The sequence below is a fragment of the Elephantulus edwardii genome, unplaced genomic scaffold (genome assembly GCF_000299155.1).
Source record: "Elephantulus edwardii isolate Elephantulus edwardi_28Jun2011 unplaced genomic scaffold, EleEdw1.0 scaffold00077, whole genome shotgun sequence".
In the NCBI taxonomy this organism is placed as follows: Eukaryota; Metazoa; Chordata; class Mammalia; order Macroscelidea; family Macroscelididae; genus Elephantulus; species Elephantulus edwardii.
This window is the reverse complement of record NW_006399827.1, coordinates 23,382-45,806: the sequence shown is the minus strand read 5'-3', so window position 1 is coordinate 45,806 and position 22,425 is coordinate 23,382. Positions and strand designations below refer to the sequence as shown.

Sequence of the window (22,425 nt, the reverse complement as noted above, 5' to 3'; positions counted from 1 at the left end):
GACAGCTTCCTACAAGTCCCTTACTCTAGTGGAACCCGAGTCAAGTGAGAGTGGAAGTCAGGGTGAACAACAGGAGGAATTCAGGGTCCCGCCCTGCCTGGATCTGGAGTAGTGAGACACAGCTGTGGACAGTGGCATGGCTCAGCGATCGGCAACACAGGAGTTTAGTAACAGAACTCACATACATCTTCCTTGGGCTACTGATCCTGGCATGACACTAAAAGCAGCAGCTAACATCTACTGAACACAAGCCATCCCAAGGGGCGAGGGGCAGCCCATGCGGCTAGATCTGCTGCACTGCTGGCCAACTCTCTGCCAAAAGGCTCAGCAAGCAGAAGAGAATGACAGTGAAATCCACCTTCTAGGCAGAAAAAGACACAGGAACCTAAATGTCCACAGTTCTGCTCTATCAACAATCTTTATAATGGAAGTAAATCTCTGAGGTGTCAGTTCAGCAAAAATGAATGAACAAAGCCTCAATCTGCTTGAAAACGAGTACATATATAAAAAAGTCACTACTTTAATTTGTACTATACAATGTCTGGGGAGGTACAAAAAACATGATGGACGTCACAAGGCTAGTGAGAAGGGAGGGAGTCACTCAGAGGGGCAATCATGGAGTTTGTTTGCCTGTCTGTAAAAGGAAAGATTATCTCTAAATACCCTCTCAGTTCTAAATATCCAGGACATGATAGAAAGTGAAGGCAAGTGATTCTCAATAAATTTGCCCTAAAGCTTATTACCAGAGACTTGAGGTTGAGCAAGTGCGCCTTGTATTCCTCTTGAGGCCTCTCCTATGGGACTTGAGGTCTAAAAAAGAATAAAAGATCAAAGAAAGGAGGTCCACTAGAGGCAGATATACTGTCAAAATGTAAAGTTTTTGGTGTTCTTAGACCTTGGAAATCTATACAAGGTGCCTATTTATAAAAAACAACAACAACAAAAAAACAACACTAAAACCTCTCCGTAAATTTTTAAACTTTTATTTATTTATCCTAAAAAACAAGATCCCCTTCCCTTTTGAGTACTTTCCCCTCTTTAAGTCCTTACTCTCACTCCCCTCAAGTTTACATCAAACATGTTTTGGCTGTTTTGATCAACGTTTCTGCAGAAGAATCCTGGATCAAAATTATGGAATCCAGATTTTCTGGATCCACTGATGCTAGATGAACCTCCAAAACCACTGCCTTAAGAAAACTTCTAAATCTTAACCAAAAAATATCCTCCAAAAACTTCCTTAGAACAAACAGGATCTTAGTCTAACTAGTAAACAATGTCTGTCTTGAGAACTGTGCTTTTAAAAGAACTATCTATATGAGAGTGACATAGCAATAGTAGTTCAAAAGAGTAAATGTGAAACTTAAGAGATTGGCGAGTTTCAAGAATGGGGAAAGAGTAATTTGGAAAAAGAGTTAAGAATGGTTCTACAACTTGAATAATCTAATCAATGTTTCGGAATTGAACATGTAGAAAATGTTTAATTGATGTATGTTTTCCTGTGTATTGTCTCAACAACAAACAGAATAAACTTTGCTTTTAAAAAGCTTTGGGTTGTCAGGAAAGAACATAGAGTTTGGAAAAATGGCAGACATGGACCAGCAACAAACTGCCTCTGGACAGTAAAGGAGCCTCTGGACCGTACTAGGTTCAGCTTAGGTGCAGATGTTTACATGAAAATGCAGACCAACCAAAAGATTCATAGAATATTACACTCTTACAATTGATATTTAAATGAGATATTGGGGAGAAACTGTGTCTACTTTAGAAATTTATGAAGAAGTTTATAAAGAAAAATAAAAATCAATGAAATGAAATAGTCCAAGGCTCTCTGTTCAGGGAGATGTACTAGTTGTCCCTCTATTTGGAGCTGGCTGAAAGAAATATATCCTCTGTGTAAAAGACTAAGACTTTGTACAATTATCTCTACAATGTGGAATCTATTCAAAGCAGAATCTTTGTAATTTTTTTTATTCCAAAATGATTAAGGATTCTTCCACTCCTAAAATGTTATTGTTATGTGCCATAGAGTTGCTTGTAACTCATAGCGACTATGTACAACAGCCCTGAAACCTGCTCTATACTGTGTCAACTATACTGTCTCTGACACACCTACCCTCATTACCCCAGTCACTGTATCAATCCATCTCATTAAAGGTCTCCTTTTCCCCATCCTTCCACCCTTCCAACCATGATGTCCCTCCTTGCAACATGCCCAAATTATGTCAGATGAAGCCTCAGAATCCTTGCTACATTCCTCCTCCTCATACAGCCTAGTCTCCTGGATGATATATTCTGCATATAGATTGAAAAGTTTTGAAGATAAGACATATCCCTGGCATACACCCTTCCCGGTTTTGAACAATGCAGTGTCTCCTTGCTCTGTTCTGATGACTGATTCCTGGTCCAAGTGTACGTTTTACATAAGCATAATCAAATGTTCTGGGATTCCCATTCTTCTCAAAGTCAGCTACAGTTTGTTGTGATCCACACAGTCAAATGCCTTTGCATAGTCAATTAAACATAAGAAAGTCCTCTGGTACTCTCTGCTTTCATCTAAGATCCATCTAACATTAGTTATAATATCCCTAGTACCATGGCCTCTTCTAAACCCAGCCTGCACATCTAACAGTTCTGTGCTGCTCCAGTCGTTTTTCAGCTGAACCTTGCTTGCATGTGGTATCAATGATATTGTTCTATCATTTCTGCACTCTGTCAGGTCACCTTTCTTTGATATGGTTACTAATAAAGATCTCTTCCAGTCAGGTGGCCAGGTCCTCGAGATTTCTTGGCTCAACTTAGTGAGTGCATTATGTCAATTGGTATGCCACCAACTCCTGGGGCCTTGTTTTTTGCCAATTTTTTCAGAGCAGCTTGAACTTCTTCCTTCATCAGCACAGGCTCTTGCTCATATGTTGTCTCATGAAATTCTTCTGTGTTGGCCTTCCTTCTGGTACAGTGACTCTTTTAATGTTTCTTGGATCATTTAATATTCTGCCCAGACTCCAGCTCTTTGCACATTTCATTATAATACTTTGCTTTGTCATCTTGAGCTGCTCTTTGAAATCTTCTGTTCAGCTCTTTAATTTCTTGATTTACCACAGTATCAAAACAAAACTAAAGGAAAACCGGGCCAGTGTTGAATGCAGCCTGTCGTTGACAGGTGGAGCAGGAGCTGGTCTTGACTCTCGCCTGACAAATGAAGCTGCGGGGGGGGGGCAATGTCTGGACTCAGTTGCTGCCTGTTGTCAGATGGAACAAAGTAAAGGGAAATAAAAACAAAAACACCTGAGAAGAAAAACTGAATGTGCTATTGAGTTGCCTGCAACTCATAGCAACCTTATGTACAACAGCTCTGAAGCCTGCCCTGTCCTGAGCCGTATCACTGACTCCAACACATCAACCCCAATGCCCTAGTTACTGTATCAACCCATCTCACCCAGGGTGTTTCTCTCCTGCATTATAGCTTCACCCTTCTGAGCATGATGTTTTTTCCCAAGGACCAGTCCTTCCTGGCCATGTGCCCAAAGTGTATGAGACAGAGCTTCAAAATCTTAGCCTCCAAGGAGAAACTTGGTTTCACCCTCTCCAAGACAGGTCTATTTGTTTTCTTGGCAGTCCATGGTATGGTCAATACTCTTCTCCACCACTGCTCAAAGGCATTTATTTAAAAAGAAAAAAAGGCATTTATTCTTCTTCTGTCATCTTTAGCCATTACCCAGCTCTCTGATGCATCGCAAGTAACTGCAAAGACCATGGCCTGAATCAGGTGCACCTTAGTCTCTAGACTAATATAGTTGCTTCTTGGTACTCTGGAGTGGTTCCTGACAGCAAGTTTTCCTAGTGCAATTCATCTTTTGATTTCCTGACTACTAGAGTCAAGAGTGCTGACTCTGGAGCCAGGCAAGCTGTAACTTAACTTCATCACTTCTCCATCTATCATGGTGCTGTCAATTGGCCAAGTGGTGAGAATCTTTGTCTTCTAGATTTGAGCTTCAATCCATACAGAAGACTGGTCTTTGACTTTCTGCAGCAAGCACTTCAGGTTCTCCCAGTTTTAACAAGCAAGGTTGTGTAATCTGCATAACATAAGTTTTTGATGAATCCTAAAGCCGCATTCCTCCTCATAAAGCCCAGCCTCCTGAATGATCTGTTCTGCATATAGACTGAAAAGGTATAGAGACAGGACACATCCCTGACATATTCCTCCTTTCCTGATTTTGAACCATGCAGTGTTTCTTTGTCCTGTTCTGAGGACTCCTTCCTGGTCCAAGTATAGGTTTTGCATAAGCACAATCAAGTGTTCTGGGATTCCCATTCTTCTCAAGGTTAGACAAAATTTGTAACTCACTTAGTCAATGAAACACAGATAGACATTTCTCTGGTATTCTTTGCTTTCTGCCAAGAACCATCTGACAATGGCACCTCTTCTAAACCCAGCCTGTACTTCTGGCAGTTCTTGGTCAACAAAAATAAAATAAAAACCAAACAAGCCACAGAAATCCTAAAAGCAATGGAAAATAAAAATGAGAGAAAAAGGTGGGACCTTGGAGGATGGTGGGCTAGGCACCTGACACTCAAGTGGCTCTTGTCACTGCTGTGCTGGGTGGAGGCAAGGGACCATCTGCCTGCCAGTCCAGCAGAGGTCTGGGGTTAGGAGGGCCAGTCAGGTGAGAGTATCTGCTCATTTGAGAGGTGACTTAAGGCCCCAAGACATGAGCCAGGTTCTGGACAGTGCCTCTTCTAGTCTAAAAGGTACTGGGAGGAAATGGGTACCCAGTCTGGGATAAAGCATCTGCTAGACTCGTGTTGTTGTTGTTAAGTACCGTCGAGTCACAGGCAACTCATAGCGACCCTATGAAGGAGAGTTCTCAACGCTTTGGTGAACCCTATAATGTTGTCTTTGCCAGTCGAAGATTTGGGTGCAGGCAGGGTACCCAGGCAGAGATGGCTGGCATGGAGACACAGGTACTCTCAATCTGAGATGCCCAAGGACGGTGCACTCCACAGAGGGTGAACTGCCCAAATGTGACCGTGGATTGTGCCCAGTGAGATACTCTCAAGTGAAAGGCAAGGATCCTAGTCGACTTGGTGCCTTCGCTAATCTACGGGCTGGCTACAAGTCAGGCATGGCATGATCCACCAGCTGCTAGAGGAGTCTTGGAAGGTACAGCCATCTCCACCCTCCAGGTGCCAGATAAAAAAATGGGGCAGGCCCAACCTCAGGTGGAGCTGGGATGGGCCAGAGGAAGCACGGGGGGGGGCAGGAGGGTGGGCTGCTTGGGAAGGAGATGGAAGTCACTGTGATGATGCACGGAGATGAGAGTACAATGAACAAGGTAAGAAACTGTTCTTCTCTTGAAGTCAGTCAGGTGGTGTGAACTCCGCTGTAATCCCAAACTCCAAGCCAACCAGACCATTGTTCAAACAGCTATGCACACTTTTCACACTTCTGTGTTTCATCAGTCTCCTTAGTCAATGTTTTCATTCCACTTATTCCTTCAGTTGGTATGTCAACTACTTCTGTTTCTTTCCTTTCAACCAGTGTTCCAGAATTATCATCTGTATCTATTATCTTTGTTTTCTCGTGTCTTAATCCAGGGTTTGAACTCAGATCTGCAGAGTCCATCACCTTACCCAGCTGTCACCTGGTGGACACCCTGAGATAGGATCCTTAGTCACCTTTCAAGCCTGGAACTGAAATCACCTCCATAATTTAACTTTCAACAAAACAGCAGACAGGCCTATAAAGTACACGGTATCTCCCGGGTTGTATACACTCATTAAGACAATCAACCATATGAAAAGGGCAGTATCTGCCCAGGAATAAAGCTCAGAAGGGAGGGTGGTAGAGGGGGAAAAGGATAAATGGAAATGGGAAACACAGGAAGGAAGTGGGAAGGGCACTGTTATAATGTTGTAATCAATGCCATGGAATAATGTGCATGAATTGCAGAATGTAAAACTAATTTTTCTTTATGCTTTCACCCAACTCATAATAAAAAGTTAACGGAAAGACAAGTTTAAAAGGAAGAAGGCAATGGAGAAAACAGAAAATATACTTTACCCTGAACTGTGATGATTTTACCTCTAGAGCTAAGTTTTCTTGAGCAGTCAAGGAGTAAAAATAGTCATTGTCTGGAGTTAAAAATTCATCTGTTATGTCCTCAGAAGATTCTGGTGAACAAGTTGATGGCACAGACTGATCCTATTGATAATGCAGGAAATCACTCTTAGGCTGGCATTCATTGTGAACAAACTCCTTTAAAGTTGGATGCCGCACTCATAACCAGATCATCCAAACTGCCCAGTAGTCAGGGGCACCCATCCTAGCTGGCTCTCCCTGCCTGTGAGCCCATCTGCCTCTGCTGGTCCCCTGGGATTCCCCTGGGGGGGGGAAAGGGAAGACATTCTGAGACTCAGTGTAGAAATGACCCAGGGGTTCAGCAGCCTTTCCCCTCTGAGAGTCTCAGTAAGGGCAAAGGCCAGAGATGCAAAACATGGCAAAGCAGAGGGTGAGAGCAGCACAGCACAGCGAAGGGAACTCACACGCACTTACAAAGGGTTAAAATGACAACAGTTTTCTTACACTTATTTTGCACAATTAAAAAAAAAAAGCTAAAGGCTACACATAATTCAAGCTGGGGGCTGAATTTAAACCCCCTGAACTCCCAAGGGTGTAGACATGGTCCATATGTTGGCAACTTGCTCCCGACCGGGAGGCTGAGGTGGCTCAGAACTTGGCAGTCCCTCAAGCAAAGAAGTGCGATTTCAAAATAGCAATGAGATTTCAATAAGAAAAACAAAATGGAAAAGTAACAGCTTTCCCTTCAGCTTCTCCACTCCACCCCTTCCTTTTCTGGTCTGATGATCACACTGTCAGCCCCCTGGCTTATCTCCCCCATCAGTCATTGTTTGGCAAAGCTTCTGGGGCTCGTTCCCTTTGACATGACCTCGCCACCCACTTGTCCTGCTGTACACTTAACACCATTCCTCATTATCTCTCCTAACAAACTGGACTTTCTCAGACATCCCCCGCCTACCCTTTGGGCTCCCTCTTCCCTGCCTAGATCTGCTTTTCTAATTGAGTCAGAACGCAAAATCTGGGCAAATTCCCTCAGCCCTCATGTGAGAAAAAGAATAAAGTGTCCTGGTGAATGATCTGTGTGCTGTGATTAAATATATAATGGGTTCTTTGAAAGGCCTCTAATTATATCACAATTTTATTTTTACATTGCTTTATTCTCAATTGCTATATTTGGTCTTTAAATGTGTGTGGCCTCATGTCAATGACAATAAAATATTTTGGTTCCTTACTCTGGCTAGACTGTGACCCAATCACATGCGTCACCGGTACGCTCAACTCCTAAGGCAAAGCCACCACTTGAGTGCAAACGCCAGGAAATCCTGGATCTCACCCATCATGCGAGGGGCAGCTGTCAGGCATGACATCCCTTCACCTCAGTGTCATGGCACCTGAACTTGAGATTTACAGCACATTCCAGGTGAGGGGCTCTCATTACAAGCCTGGCTGTGCTTCTTCCTTGAGTCCAATGTCAGGCACCTGCAGGTCTTTGTGCTTTGGTTCCTACCCTTGTACTGAGTTTTTAAGAAGTGGTCTCTGTCTACTCTATAGTCAGTCAACTCAAGGGCTAGAGCTGAGTCTCACTCTCATCTGTGATCTCCAAACTCCATAATTCATTGACTCGAAGTGACTGGAAAGGTATCAGGCAAGGACGAATGATTATTTTATTCATGTCAGAGATATGAGAGCACACACTTCAGCCAAAGAGAACTACTTTGGATATTGTTTCCGTGTCATAATGCATAACAATAACTCAATTCTAATTTAACAGGGCCTTGGGGCCAACATGGCTCTCAAGGCCGTAGGTAATACTTACACTATAAGATTTCTCAATGGCCACAGACGCATAAGAACTTGCTTGAAAGGGTTCACTATGTTCTGGTTGCTCATTCTTTCTGAGGGACACATGCTTGGGACCTAATAATTGTAACACAACCAGGGACAAAATCACTTTCGATGACAATCACTTAGAAGGGCAAAGGGTGATGTAAGAGATGTGAGCTTATTCTGTTAGGATGGCCAGGCCCCACACATTAATCAGTCACGAGAGTAGAGGCTGTTAGTGTGACTGGCCTGGAGATACATCCATCCTTTGCCCCATCCATTCAAGAGTGATGTCTGACAAAGGAACAGATTCTAAATAGCTTTCCTCTGAAATTCAAGACGCCCCAACAGGTGAGAAAGGAGGACCAAGGAAAAGAATTTGCCAGAGGTTTACTTATTCCTCAAAGTGCTAAGTGCCTACAGAACACCCACCCCAAATGCCCTGACGAACTTACAGGTGAAGCTCTGCGGCTCAGCCTTCCTGCTGTCCACTGTGTCACACCTGCCTGTCCCTCTTGGCCTGTCATTTTCCCTGGGACCCTCCAATGCTTGCTGCCAATCCACAGTCTCAGGGTCCCCAGTGGGGGTGTGCGGCAGGGGAGCAGGCTCATTTTCGGCCTCACTCTCTGAAGCCAAGCTACTCCGAGGATGCCAGGGAGGAACTGTGAGCTGTCCAGCAGCTGCTTTCTCTGCCATTTCTTTCACCTCCACTGGACAAAAGAAAATCAGTATTTAAAACATTATCATGTCCATCAAGGGGAAGCTTTTTTTTTTTCATTCTTGAGGAGCAGTGCATCACTACCACAGCTCAGACCATCACGCTGACTGCCTTTTAAAGTTGTGGCATCCTTAGCCTGCCCTCTTTGGCTTTATGGAAAGAAACGATGGCAGAGGCAGGGAAAGGCAACATTTTAGCCTTTTCCTCCTAACAGCAGCCTTGGTTGCTGGTTTCCAGAATGGAAGGCAGCAACAAACCTGGAGCTGGAGCTTCTCAGCGTGGAGATTTTCCAAGAAAGTGACATCTGAAGCCTCCAGCCTGCAGTGAGTGGCAGGAAGTAGTGTGAACTTGTCTATTCCTCCCAGGCTGTGCTGAACTCATTCCTTTTGAGGGGTCGGGGCAGTTATACGTATACTTTTATTTCACATGGTCTACACTTTTGCTAGTGTAGCTTAGTATTCAAAACACTCATTGCTGTCAAGTTGGTTCACACTCAGCCACCCTTCATTGGGTTTCTGAAGCTGTGAACTGCAAATAGAGGAGACTGACAATCTTTCTCTGAAGAGTTTGCATCACAACTCTCTACAGACTAAGCCACCAGCGCTCCCTAACTTAGCACTATTGTTGTTAAGTGCCATCCAGTTGAGTACGACTCAGTGACCCTATGAACAAAAGACCTGAACCCTGTTCTCTGTCATCGTTTCTCTATGTTCATAGTTTCCAGAGGCATGGTATTAACTGATGATCTATCTTCATCTATCTTATATGATAAAGCTCATATAAAAGGATAATGCCTATAGGATATGTTAAAGAGGCAGCATGCTACCTGTTGTATAACGCGTATTACACTTACTGTAGTTCTGGTGGCCCAGTGGTAAGCTTCTTGCCACTATGAGCTATGCTGTCAACCTAAAGGCACACAGTTCTAATCTACCAGAAGTTACATGAAAAAAATATGGGCCATCTCTTCCGGTACAATTTACAGCCTCTGAAAGCCAGCTGGAGGGTCAGTTATAAGTCAATGACACACAACCACAACATAAAATATCTATATTTTCTCAGAAGTCTAGCAATGACAAAAGCATTTCCCTTCTGCAGTCTGGAGTCAGAGGGTCTTGCTCTCAAAATGCAATTGTGGAGGACGGGAGAAAAGAGCTTCAGTATGAGCACTATGACTAGCTATGTAATCAGAGATAAGAAATTGGTGGGAAATACAGCTTCATTTTCATTGTGTCTAACAAAGACTATGTCATACTTACTTTTCCATTTTAAGTGTACCTCTTCATCTTCATGATTTCTTGATTTTGGATTACAGATTTTGGAAGGCACAGGTTCCGTATTGATCCTACATTACAAGGGGTTGTTTTTCAGGGCAGAGGTGGGTGCAGGCAGACACAACACATCAGTCTGATCAAGTCACTAATCAGATGCTGAACCCACCAGCCCACCAACGGGCACTGACCCCTTCCTTGAGCCAGCCCAGAGTTGCACTTACTCATACTCACCACGAGAGGGTGCTAGACTCTCCAAAGTTCACACCACAAAGAGCTCTTACCTCCCAGCTTCCCGGACAGGGCTGGGTGACCCCCGCTGTCCCCACAGGGTGCTTGACACCTTAAAGAGTGCACTGGGTGGCTGTGTGACTTTAGGCCGTGCACCGGACCCTATAGGCTTGCCATGCCTAAGAAAAATGAAAAACTGGGTTGGAAGATCTCTAAGGATTTAGTTGGTTTTGAAGTTCAGGTTTCATGATTCTAAAAATGCTTTTAGGAGGGAGCTCTGGTGGCCTAGTGGCGTTCAGAAGCTGTGCTGCAAACCAGAAGGCACCCGGTTCGAATCCATGAGATGCTCCGCTGGAGAAGGAGAGGCAATCTCCTGTGCCACTCGGATCAGATTCGAGGGTATATAAGAGGGGGGAAATTTTTAAAAAAATTAAAACGCTCTTTGGAAATCTTCAGACGTAGAAGAAACACACACCTTAAATCATTTCACCAAAGAGAATCTTGGTCCCTGGACAGCTATAGAGCCCTTGAAAGCCCCAGCACACAGGCAGGCTCAGTAACTGTGTCTGCCCTTCTAGCTGAAGCCTCTGTTAGCCATTTGTAAAGATGCACTTAAGACCCCAGTGGCTGGCCCCCCACTTGCTAGATGAAGGATTCTAGTAAGCTTTCAGTTTCTTGTCTACAAATAAGACATTACCGCTTTAAACATCCAACGATTTTATGTGTTTTGTTGTAATCACTGGTACCATGGAGTCCATTTTCAACTCCTAACAGCCCACTAAATAGATAACTGCTCCAAAGTTTTCTAGGCTGTAATCTTTATAAAAACCACATCTTTCCCTGTGGGGCTGCTGGGTGGGCTCAAACTACAGATCTTTGTTGTCAGCACCTGAATGTCTAACCATTGTGCCATGACGGCTGCCATTTATCTGATACCACCTATTTAGCAAAGTCTTCAGAAATGTGTGAAATGTATCATCTCTGGCATATGCATGCATTCAGTTACCCAGTATGCCCTCCTCCCCAGCCAGCCTTGGCAGCAGAGAGACTGCTAAATGAGACACGTCAGGACCAGAGCACTTCTTTTTTAAAGAGCAACTAGCAACATCAAACGAGTCTTTAAAATGCACAGACCCTTTGACCTAGCAGTTCTACTTCTGTGAAACTATCTTAAGGACCTAATTCAAAATGAGAAAAGAAAAAGCTTTCCTTATAGTCAGTGCTTGCAGCTTTGCCCACTAGAGGGAGGAAAAGAACGACACAACCTAGTATTCAGCAACAGGGAGGATTTCCAATAAGAACAGTTTAATGTGTTATGGTGCTCATGCTCTAAAGAAAAGTGAAAAATCAAGCCACATAATTGCCTATGGAGAGGATCACAGGGACGGGAAGGTTTTCAACAAGATGAAGTGGCAGTGGCTGAAACAAAGAACTCGCTCACAGCAGAGGCTGGGGAGGCAGGGAGGCTGGGACAGGATGGGGCAGTGTTTTACACCATGTGTACAGTCTCACCACCAACAACATGCACAGAGTTAAACCTCTTTTTAAATCTCTATGTTAAAAGTAAAAGGAGAAATGGCAAAATGTGAAACTTTTCTCTAGCCTGTTGTGAAGAGGTCACGACAAGTGTTTCTGTGCCATCTGATGACTGCACTGTCACTCCACCTGCTTTCATGAACAGCCTGAGTGTGGAATCCTCGACTCTAGCTACATGGTTCTTCACAAATTCCTTTCAGGAAAGGAAAGCTGTGAACAGAAATTGGACCTCTTCCCTGAGTCAACTTTAATACATACTTCTCAAGATGATAGAAGAGTAAACTTGTAATTAGACTCAATTAGCATGGGGAGCAAACAAAGTTCTTTTTTCTACAACACTACATTTCAAAAGTTGTGGATTAATGCTACCATTTACCAACTGCTCAAAGAAAAACTAATATTAGTATACTTAAGTCTATTTTGGAAACCAATCTTTTAAAAAACAATTTCTTCTATGCAAAAGGAAATTTGTTTTGCGTACATTCTGAAAACTCAAATGTAGCTATGTTCTTTTTCCAGGGGTCTACTGGAAACCATTCCAGGTTATTTCTCTGGCTGATGTCAGTGGGCCTGGAACAACCATAACTGTTCTGCTCTGGCCAGCAATGTCGGCACTGAGACCCCTGGTTTCTGGAGCACGGCCAAATGGAACACCTGACATTTCACAAGGGAAACAATCCGGCCAATCTGGGAAAGGCGAGCTGTTTTCCTTTTGACAATTGATGTACTCTGTCTGGTTAGCCTCAAAACCACTTTATCTCTGACGTCTCCCCCAAGTTTTTATCAAATTGCTCTTCTCTGATCATTTAGCTGAAAATGGCCAAGACCTGTTTGTGCATTACCCCCTTTTTTTCCTCTCACAATTCCTTGCCACCAGACAATCATGCAGTGACTTCAGGGTCACATGGGAGCCCAATGGAATAGTGACACAAAGAGCAACAACATGTATAACCTACCTGATGGTGTCTGGATTCTGGCTTCTGTCCCAACTGCCCTTGGCTCCAGGAGGGTACTGAAATTGTTCAGTTGTATCCTGGTTTCCAGAGCCACAAAGAGTTAGCAGCTTAAAACAAAACAAAACAGTAAACCTAAGCCAATGCTTTGATGAGGAAGGTGTTCTTTTCTTCACTGTATTTTCAAAGCCATTCTTGCTAACTGCAAAAATAACACTTTCCAAAATTATTCCCCTTGGCATATTTCATTTCTATAAACCCATATCTTACCTAGATCCCTTTACCCAGAAGTGGTGGTCCCCAGAAACCCAGCCAGAGTGGGTACGAGTGAAGAATGGTTTTGGACAAAATCAACATTAAAGATAAATCCTTAAACCTCAGGGATAAGTCTTGTACAATACAGCAAACTTCCTACATTAAAATGTTATAAAGTCTTCATTTTACTACTAAGATCTTCAAGAAAACAATTTTTTAGATTAAAAACAATCCGGGAACTTCCCAGACATGATTATTTTCACCTTGAGTGTCAGTGCCCTGGTCCAGAATGTAAGGACAATAATATGTGCTCCTATCTATGAGGTGGGACTAGAAAAATTGCTGTTGTTGCTCTGTGAACCTTCCAGTCAGCACAAACCCAACGCTGACTGTCCAGCGGACTTTCAGAGGCAGTAAATCACCTCTTGTACTGCCCACCTTTCTCCTGGGAAGCACCTGGTGAATTCCAACTGCATCCTTTTGAACTGGCAGCTCAATCCCTTACCACTAAGTCATCAGAGCTCCTCTAGGACCTCTACGATGGAAATCAACACTTTCAGAAGAGAGTTTATACAGTAAGTAGGACCTTATGAAATTGCCACTGTTTTTTAACTCTTCAGGCCTATAAAAGCAGCAACTACCTGTGGTTCAACCTGCTCCACTTATGAGGCTATGTACTGGTGCTGGATCTGGAATGAGACCTGGGGAGTTTCCACCGTGAAATTCCATCCGAGAGGGCTTATTTTCCCAAGCCATCAGGACCCTGCTTCGAGTTGGTTACATTCACATGCCAATCCCAACAAACAGGTTAGGGGCTCTGGGAATCCCATCACAGTCCCTATTAGGCTGCCTGCCCCTACCTCCCACTGTAGATTTACCTGATGGCTCTTTCGTGACTGATCTTCAGAGCTTTCTTCGGAGTCCTGGGTGACAGGGGTGAAAGGCTTCCAGCCACAGTCACTGTCACTTCTTGGCTTGGATCTTTCGCCAAAATGTCCTCCTTTAAAGTCCAGCACTATCCTCGGGGATCTTCTCAGGGTTTGAAAATCAGTGTCTCGTTGCTTGCCCCATAACCGTGACAAGGAGGAGAGACTAACAGGAGGGACATAGTCCAGAGTTGGGGGACCCACAGCTAAAAACCTGCCATCAAGGTCTGCAAACCCTCTTTTAGTTGCCCAAAGAGACCTGCGCTCCTCCTGCATCATTGCCAGGTTGTGCATTTTCTGTTCGATACTCTTCAGCAAATCATTGTTCTGATGCATTAATGTCTGAGCAAACTTCAAGTTCAGCACACACTTACTCATGTAATATTCCTCAGTCTTGGAATGGGTGGCTTCCCTGGAAGGCTCACTCTTATCGGATAAACTCAGAGAACTGTCTTTCCAGTCCCAGTGCTCACAGGAAAGCTCTGTCTCCACTTCCAAGGAGCTCTCATCCTCGCTGCGAAGACAGCTGCCTTCTTGCTCCATTTTGTCTAATGCTTCTTCCATGGACTTCAGTTCATCTATCTCGGTTGTTCCATCCTCCTCGAGAGATGAACCGGATGCTGGGGGCCCCTCTTTGTCATCTCCCACATGCAGGCAGCCCGAGTAGGCTTCGTTCATTTCAAAGCTGTCAAGGCTTGCCTGGCCTGTGCTAGCACTCCTGCTCTCTCCCACCGCAGAGGACGCAGGAGAAGCAGCACCGTGGTGCTGGGGCGCCTTGGCCACCAGGCTTGGAGCTGGGGCTTGAACGTCTAGTGCTGCTTTCTTGGTGGGAGAAGAGGGGCCCTGTGGTGAATGAAGCCGACTGCCTGTTGAAAGAATCAATTAAATTAGGTTTCTAAAATATAAAGAGGTTTCTTCACAAAAGCGGCAGCAAGTAACTGATTAAAGTAGTCACCTTCAGCAGCTCAGCACCTCAGCTTATTGCCTGAGTTACAAGAGAATGCAGAAAGCAGCTTTTTGGCCCCCAATCTCTGTCCCCAGATGTGGAATGCTGCCAGAGACACACCCGTAGGTGAGAGTGCAGGGACTGGGGAGGGCAGGGGGGTGAAATCCTGCTGGGAAAGTGCTAAGCTTCATCCATAACGTGTTTAAAATATGCCTAACTCTTTGACAAGCACTGTGGCAATGGGACAATTAAAACAGACTTTCAAGGGGAAAAAAAAAAGGAGGAACGAACTGGGGGGGGAGGGTAGAGAAAATAGTGCAACAATGAATGAATGGAAACCCAAAATCTCTGTAAATGTTCATTAAAATTAATAAAATTTAATAGAAGAAAAAATATGCCTAACTAACACGGCATGTTTTATCTAAGGCTTTCTTTTCACACACACACACACACACACACACACACACACACACACACACACACGTTTGACTGTTTATGCCAGTTACAATTATTACCTTGGTGAACATCTGAAAAAAAAAATAGTCAATGCAATGCCTTAGGTACGCAGTGCATTATGGGAGGAATTGCTACCTCAACTAACAATGGCAGCCGACGACCCTGGCAGTGGGCAGTGGTGGATGGCTTACACAGAATGGGATGGAGCAGCCACAGGAATGAGAACCAGAGGGCCCCACAAAAGGCCTCCTGCAGAAACAGCTCAGGCCACAAGCTCTAGAACCTCCGTTTTCTCCTTGGTAACATGGGAAACTGAGCTGGATGATTACAAGGTCCTTTGCAAAACAAAGTGTCCAGATATACTAGAAAAGTAGTAAGGCTATAAAAAAGTAGCAAGAGTATTTAAAAACTGTAAGGAAATACAGAAATATTGTTTCTAAGTGATGAAATTAGAATGTTAAGTAACTTTTTCAGTATATTGTTCCAAATTTTCTACTATGAGCAGATACAGTTTTAAATTTTCTTTTGTCATTTAAAAGATAAATTCCTAACAATAAGGATACTGGAATAAACTGGTTGGTACTGCTTAGGACTGGACCTAAGCAAGATACACCTGAGTTGAAAATATTTAACTTCATTATGATTTTAATAAGGCATTCCTTTTTTAACCAGCCTAAATTACGTGTCCAGTGTGGCAAATCTCATCAGCTGCAGATCATGTGACTCTCAAGCCAAGTTCAAGTCAAAGTGATGCTGAGCCCACGGGTTAAGGTTCTACCTGTCTCCTTCAGCTCCTTTATTTCCAGGTGAGGGGACATTTTCGGATGCTCTGAAGTCAATCCAAGGTAGCCACCAACATCAGAATGGGGCTCACAGCTCTGTACTCTGGGACTCTCAGCTGGCTGAGTTCTCCGGGCTCCAATAAAATCCTGTATGGCAGAAATATTCTCAAGTATGTATTTGTGGTCATCTGAATGTCACTGATGATTTCAGAAAGAGGTCTGGGAGTCAGGTAAACTCCGTCTTACTCCTATAAAGTAGATTGGTTGTAACTGACTATGTAATCCTTTGTTAGATTCATCCTGGAAAGGGTTAAACCGGGTGGCTCCTTGGAGGCAAGGATTCTGAGGCTCCGTCTAAGATACTTTGGACATGTTGTGAGGAGAGACCGGTCCTTGGAGAGGGACATCATGATTGGGAGGGTGGAGGGACAGCGCAGGAGAGGAAGGCCCTCTATGAGGTGGATTGACTCAGTCACTGGGGTAATCGGGATGGGTGTGTCAGATACAGTGCGACTGGCACAGGACAGAGCAGAGTTTAGGGCTGTTGTACATAGGGTCACTATGAGTTGCAAGCGACTCGACGGCACATAACAACAAACAACAACAACAATGACAGCCGTTCATGAGTCTTCCCCATGTGCCCCAAGATGTACTGAAACTCCTAGTTTCCCTTCAAGTCCCGGGTGCTCTCATCAAGTTTAGCATTAAGACGTTTCTCAGGAACACAGAAATAGCATAACGGAGTGGAGATGGTTCCAAGACTTCCTAAAGCTGCGGTCCTTGGTCTCTAGTTCTCGATTCTCACAAGCTACCTTCAGGGCTTACCTTTAAGTCATTCTTCAGAATATACTGGATATCTTGAAGATTCATAGTTCGGTCTTTCTGCTTGACCTGAATGCCTGACTTAACAATATCATAGTAAGGCACTGGAAGCCTGACATCAGCTTCCAAATAATTTCCCAAGATTATGGTTTCTTTAATAACTGAGCCATCTAAGCCATTCCAAGGTATGTTGTCTGTAAGAAAAAAAGTCACAGGCAAGAGTAATATTAAGAAAGTGAAGGAAGCTGAGTAACCCTATTGAAGTCATTTAGCCCCTTTAAATAATCCTCTCTCCCAGTAAAAAAAAAACTACCTGGGATGCTCAATCACACCTGAGAAGCTACCTTACCCACTTACCAGGGAGATCCCTGCCCCAGAAACAGGAAACATCAGCATCAAGTACACACAGGACACTGCAGGCCGACTTGGGTACCAGAAGGGAATTTGGGACGGAAATGTTTCGTGGCGTTTCAACGGCAGGGTAGTCAGATGCATCCAGCTCACGGGTGAGGGAAGAAGACTATCAAATTTAGTAGTAGTAGACCAAATGCTGTATCAGGAAATGAGGGAAGCTTAATATAAGCTGGAGGTCACCTTGTGGCACTGGGGCATTCCCTAGGAGTCAACATTGTTCTTAGTTTGTGTCAAAAGAATCCCTCCCCCTTGAGATTAACATAAAGAGGAACTTGGCCTTATCTGTAAAAGACTTCACCATTATCCTTTGTTTTTGTTTTGTACTTCCTTGTGATTTTACTTTGTTTACCTTCCTTATACATAGGGGTTACATGCCACCGGACCAATTGGTAGCATCAGGATGGATGGCGAAGATTGAGAGTGTTCACAGCTTCAGTTTGCTCGGCTCCATGGTCAACACTCTTAGTACCAGTAGCCAGGAAATAAAAAAACGTATTGCGATGGGAAAATCTGCGGTTAGGGACCTCTCTAAAGTACTCAAGAGCAACGGTGTCTCTCTGGAGACTAAGGTGCGCCTAATACAGGCCATGGTCTTTGCAGTCACTTGGTATGCATCAGAGAGTTGGACAATGACTAGGGAGGACAGAAGGAGAATTGACGCCTTTGAACTGTGGTGCTGGAGAAGAGTATTGAATGTACCATGGACTGCCAAGAAAACAAACAGATTCATCCTAGAGAGGGTTAAACCAGGCTGCTCCTTGGAGGCAAGGATTCTGGGGCTTCGTCTGACATACTTTGGACATGTTTTAAGGAGAGACAGGTCTTTGGAGAGGGACGTCATGCTTGGTAGGGTGGAGGGACAGCGCAGGAGGGGAAGACCCTCTACGAGGTGGATTGATTCAGTGACTGGGGTAATCGGGATGGGTGTGTCAGAGGCAATGAGATTGGCACGGGATAGAGCACGGTTTAGGGCTGTTGTACATAGGGTCGCTATGAGTTGCAAACGACTCGACGGCACATAACAACAACAACAACAACCTTCCTTATGATTCTAAATAAATACTCATGGCTTGGGGCTTTCCGTCATGGGAACTGTTGGCCCCCTGTTTTTCACACTCTCTGTTCTATATCATTCCCGGTAGTCTGTCTCATTATTAATAATTATAAAATTATTTCATTCTTTGGGACCCTCGGTCTGCAACAAACTGGAGGTGTGGTTTTGCCTCTACGATTATAAAAACTGCCACGGGAAGCTAACTCTCTCTTGGTTATTTTATTCTCTTCATGGTTTTACTGGTGTGTGTGTGTGTGTACATTCACACACATCCAGCACCTACGTTTCCATCTTCAGATAGGTTACTGCTTTCTACACTAGAGGGTCTTTTGGGAGGGCTGCTTCCATTTCTTCCAATAACCCTACCAATGTGTGCACTGGACCCTGGGGGTCTTATGTCATGTCATAGTTTACTTCTCACCTGCCAGTCTCTTCCCCTTGTTTGCGAATTCTTAGGGAACAAATGAGTGTTAAAATGTTGAATGTTAAAATTTTGTGTTTTATCCAAACTGATAAACCAAAGGATGAGTGTTGCTGGGGCCTGAAGAAAAGGTTAAAATAAAAAGATATCTCAAGATCACTCTGTGCCTGGCAGATAAACACAGGAAATTTCACTGCAGGATCTTTTTAAAAAAATCCTGTAGTTTCATAAAAACTGAGTAACTCCTAGGCAGGGTGAAGAAAAAAAAGATCCAACCTAAAAGCCGGCACTTTGGCCAACCATTAGCGCATTCCTTGATCTACCTGTTAAAATCTCCTGTATGATCATGGAAAAGCTGTAGATGTCAGACTTCACCGTGGCAGCCTTCTGTAAGATCACCTCTGGGGCGGCCCAGTTGTAGAGCTGGGTGGGGAGAGGCACTCGAGTTGGGTCCTTATATGCACCTCCATCCTGTCTACAGAAGAAAACACACAAGGCAGAGCTCTTTAGGATCTCTGCGATCTCCACACAGTGCTTCTGTGAAGTACGCCCCCGTCAACACTGGCCAGCACGTGCGTGGGCTGTGGAAGCCGACTGCCCTGCCCAACCTCGTGCTGCCACCAGCCCCTCTCCACGCCCACTGTCACCTCACCCACCCATTCCCTCATCATCCATCCCATCAAATCCCACAGCTCCTTTCTGCTTCCCAACATGATCAAGCACATCACTCCTCCAGCCCTGGTGCTGGTGACTTCCTCTGCCTGGCACACTCTGACCACAGGGCCTGACACAAGTGATTCCGTCATGTGACTGAGGTATTAGCTCAAAAGACACCTCCTTCCCTCAAAAAGGCCTTCCTCAATATCTTAATCCAAAATAGATCTGGTTCTTGGCTTCAAAGCACTTATTTGACTTTTTGTACTGGTCTTTTACTGCTGCCTTTCTGAGCAGCAGGGCCTCAGTACTGTGAAATAAATGAAGGAACAACTTTTCTAAGGCCCCTGTTGCTGTTAGGTACTGTCAAGGCAACTCACGCTCATAGCCACCCTGGGGACAACAGACTAAAGCCCTGCCAGTCCTGTGCCTTCCTCACAATCTCTTTTGCACTTAAGCACACTGCTGTAGTCACTTTGCCAATCCATCATGTTGAAATCTTCCTCTGTGGCTGACCCTTCACCTTTCTAAGCATGTCTTTTTCCAAGGACTGGTAGCTAGAAATAGCTCCTGTTCTCCACTATTCTGGAGCAAAAGAGAAAGACAAACTCAACAGTCTACAGGATAAATGATCTATGTGAATTATGGCTCATCTCCCCTGAGATCAGAAGCACTAGATGGTGCCTGGCTACCATAACCATTCTCATCAAGCTGCAACAGACAAACGTGCTAGAATAGGAGAAAAAGATGGAACAGAATTTCAAATTCCTGGGGTGAAAAAAATACAGGTTTACTGAACTACTTGAATGTCAAGGCCACCGCACAAAGATACGTTTCAAACTCTGAACCAAAACTAACTCTTAGTATCTCCTTGGTAGTGAAATAACAAATTGGCTCCAAAAAAATTAGCATCAACCACAAGGACTTCATTCTTTAAAAAAAACACCCATATTAGACCAAATGTTTATTACTTTAAAACAAAGATAAGGGAACAGTGAAACTAGATTAATGGAAATGAAACAACCTGAGTGTTCACACACTGTGAAGAACGTACCCAATGTCACTGAGCAAGCTGTGCAGAAACTGTTAAATGGAACCCAACGTGATAACAGTAAAAAACCTGGAAATTAAAAAACCAAACAACTCGTCCGCACTCGTTATCAAACTCCCTCTGCTTTATCGAGTTATCAAGCCTTCTGGCACCTTGCTGCCCCCAACTCCTCCTGAGTGCTTCTTTCCTGAACTGTCCTCTGGAGGAGACCCTCCCAGTGCAGCACTGAAGTTCACTGATCGCTCAGATAACTTACCAACTAGAATGAAACATCAGAGCACCAGGGCCAGCAAGAGGCCTCCAGGCCAGGTGCTGACGGCTCCCAGAGGTGAGGTGCATCACCTGAGATCTGGAGACACACTGCGTGAGCCAGGAAACACTGTGCCAAGTAGGGCACCAATATGAACATCTGGTAAGAACTCAGCTTGTGATGAATGTGATCATTACAGTTTTGTTGTGGCTTTAATTTTTTTTTTTTTTTTTAACAGCTGGGAGAACTGTAGCCTCTATGCTAGCCTTTCTGGGTTTTTACTGAGAATAAACAAAGGAAAATCACAAGGGAGTAGTAAACAAAAAAGATCATGGGGAAGTCTTTTATAAATAAGGCTGAATTCTTCTCTATTATTTACCTTATGCTTGTCACAGGAAGGAGGGATTCAGTATATACAAACTAAGAATTATGTAGACACTTAAGGATCGCCTTACAGCTTACCCCGTAAACATTTCAAGATTGCCTTAGTGCTACAGAGTGAATTCCAGCTGTATCAGCCACCCTCCTATCCTGACAGAGCATTTGGCTTATTATTCATATTAAATTTGATATTCAGCTTCCCACATTTCCCCTCTTTTGTTTAAAGCATAATTTTGTGGTCATCAAGGTGAGCATGATTTCTTTTCTTCAGGATTCATTCTTGCTTGGTTTTGTTCTATTCATCCTTCACATATAATCAAACAAATATAGATCATTACAGTTTTTAAAAGCAAATGACAAAAAGTTCCTCACTATAAAAAAAAAAAGATACATTTCTGAATACTGACTGCACAGTCACAAAAGCTGGCAGTGAAGTCTGACATGTTCTGCTGAGGGGTAAGGCATTTACAAGGATTCACATCATTTCTCTTTTCCTTTTTTCCTATCTTCTTTATAATCCCGCCTTCCTTCTCCATTAAAACTAGCTGCGGACAGGGGGGTCCTTCCTTTGTGGCTGTCACCTGAGGGCTGATACTTCTCTAGGCTTCAGCTCTGACATCATTAAAATGGTATCAGCTGTAGCATATTGTGATTATCACAGGAATCCAGAATTAAGGTTGCATAGTGGAGTGCATTTGGGAGAGGAGGCAGGGTCGGGGTCAGGGTGGAGGTGGGTGGGAATTGTGTACCAACGAAGAAGTTTATCTTTTGCTTTTCAAAGAAAGGAGCGAACTGGGGGTAGGGGGGTAAAGAAGTGCAATAATGAATGAAGGAAAATCCAAAATCTCTGTAAATGTTCATTAAAATTAATAAAAAAATTGTAATAAAAATATTTTAAAAAAAAGGTATCAGCTGCAGTGATGTGACTGATACAAACTCCAAAGTCAATTCCAATTCTAAAGATCTCATTAAGAAGGAAATGGAGAGTAGGGAAAACTGTCATGTCTCTCTTACACCATGAGATGGAGCACCACCCTTGACACTGAACAAACTGACCTGCCCTGCGAGAAGACCAAAAAGAAAGGTGGAAATGAAAATCATTTTAGAGTTTTGGGTAATCAGCTCAAGTTTCCAGCTTCCGGTGAAGGGCCTGCTGCGGCTGCAGCTGCTTGCCGACTGGCAGTTCCTGGATTACCATTCGAGGGTCAGCAGTTCCCACAAACCCAGCTCCTCTGGATCTCCCACTGGTACTCACACACCCCCTCACATAGCCGGTCTGTTAACCTCAAATTCTGAATGCGTCTCACACCGTCCCCTTCCGTGTCAGCTCCCAGGTCACCACCAGGCCCTAACTGTGACCTCCCAGCTCATCCCCGTCCCCGTTCCCCCCCCCCCCCC

At 44.0% G+C, this 22,425-nt stretch overlaps 1 protein-coding gene across 1 annotated transcript in view; it reads right to left on the bottom strand.

Annotated features, from left to right (window-relative positions):
* TEX14 (testis expressed 14) overlaps positions 1-22,425 on the bottom strand; it is a gene marked incomplete at its 5' end in the record, with an annotated part of 57,069 nt that overhangs the window by 25,550 nt on the left and 9,094 nt on the right. Inside the window, 10 exons of the mRNA XM_006889446.1 lie at positions 744-810; positions 6,086-6,205; positions 7,899-7,999; positions 8,362-8,616; positions 9,884-9,969; positions 12,619-12,695; positions 13,749-14,662; positions 15,977-16,127; positions 16,806-16,996; positions 19,015-19,166. Coding sequence (XP_006889508.1) covers positions 744-810; positions 6,086-6,205; positions 7,899-7,999; positions 8,362-8,616; positions 9,884-9,969; positions 12,619-12,695; positions 13,749-14,662; positions 15,977-16,127; positions 16,806-16,996; positions 19,015-19,166 — 2,114 coding nt within the window. The remainder of the gene's footprint in view (positions 1-743; positions 811-6,085; positions 6,206-7,898; positions 8,000-8,361; positions 8,617-9,883; positions 9,970-12,618; positions 12,696-13,748; positions 14,663-15,976; positions 16,128-16,805; positions 16,997-19,014; positions 19,167-22,425) is intronic.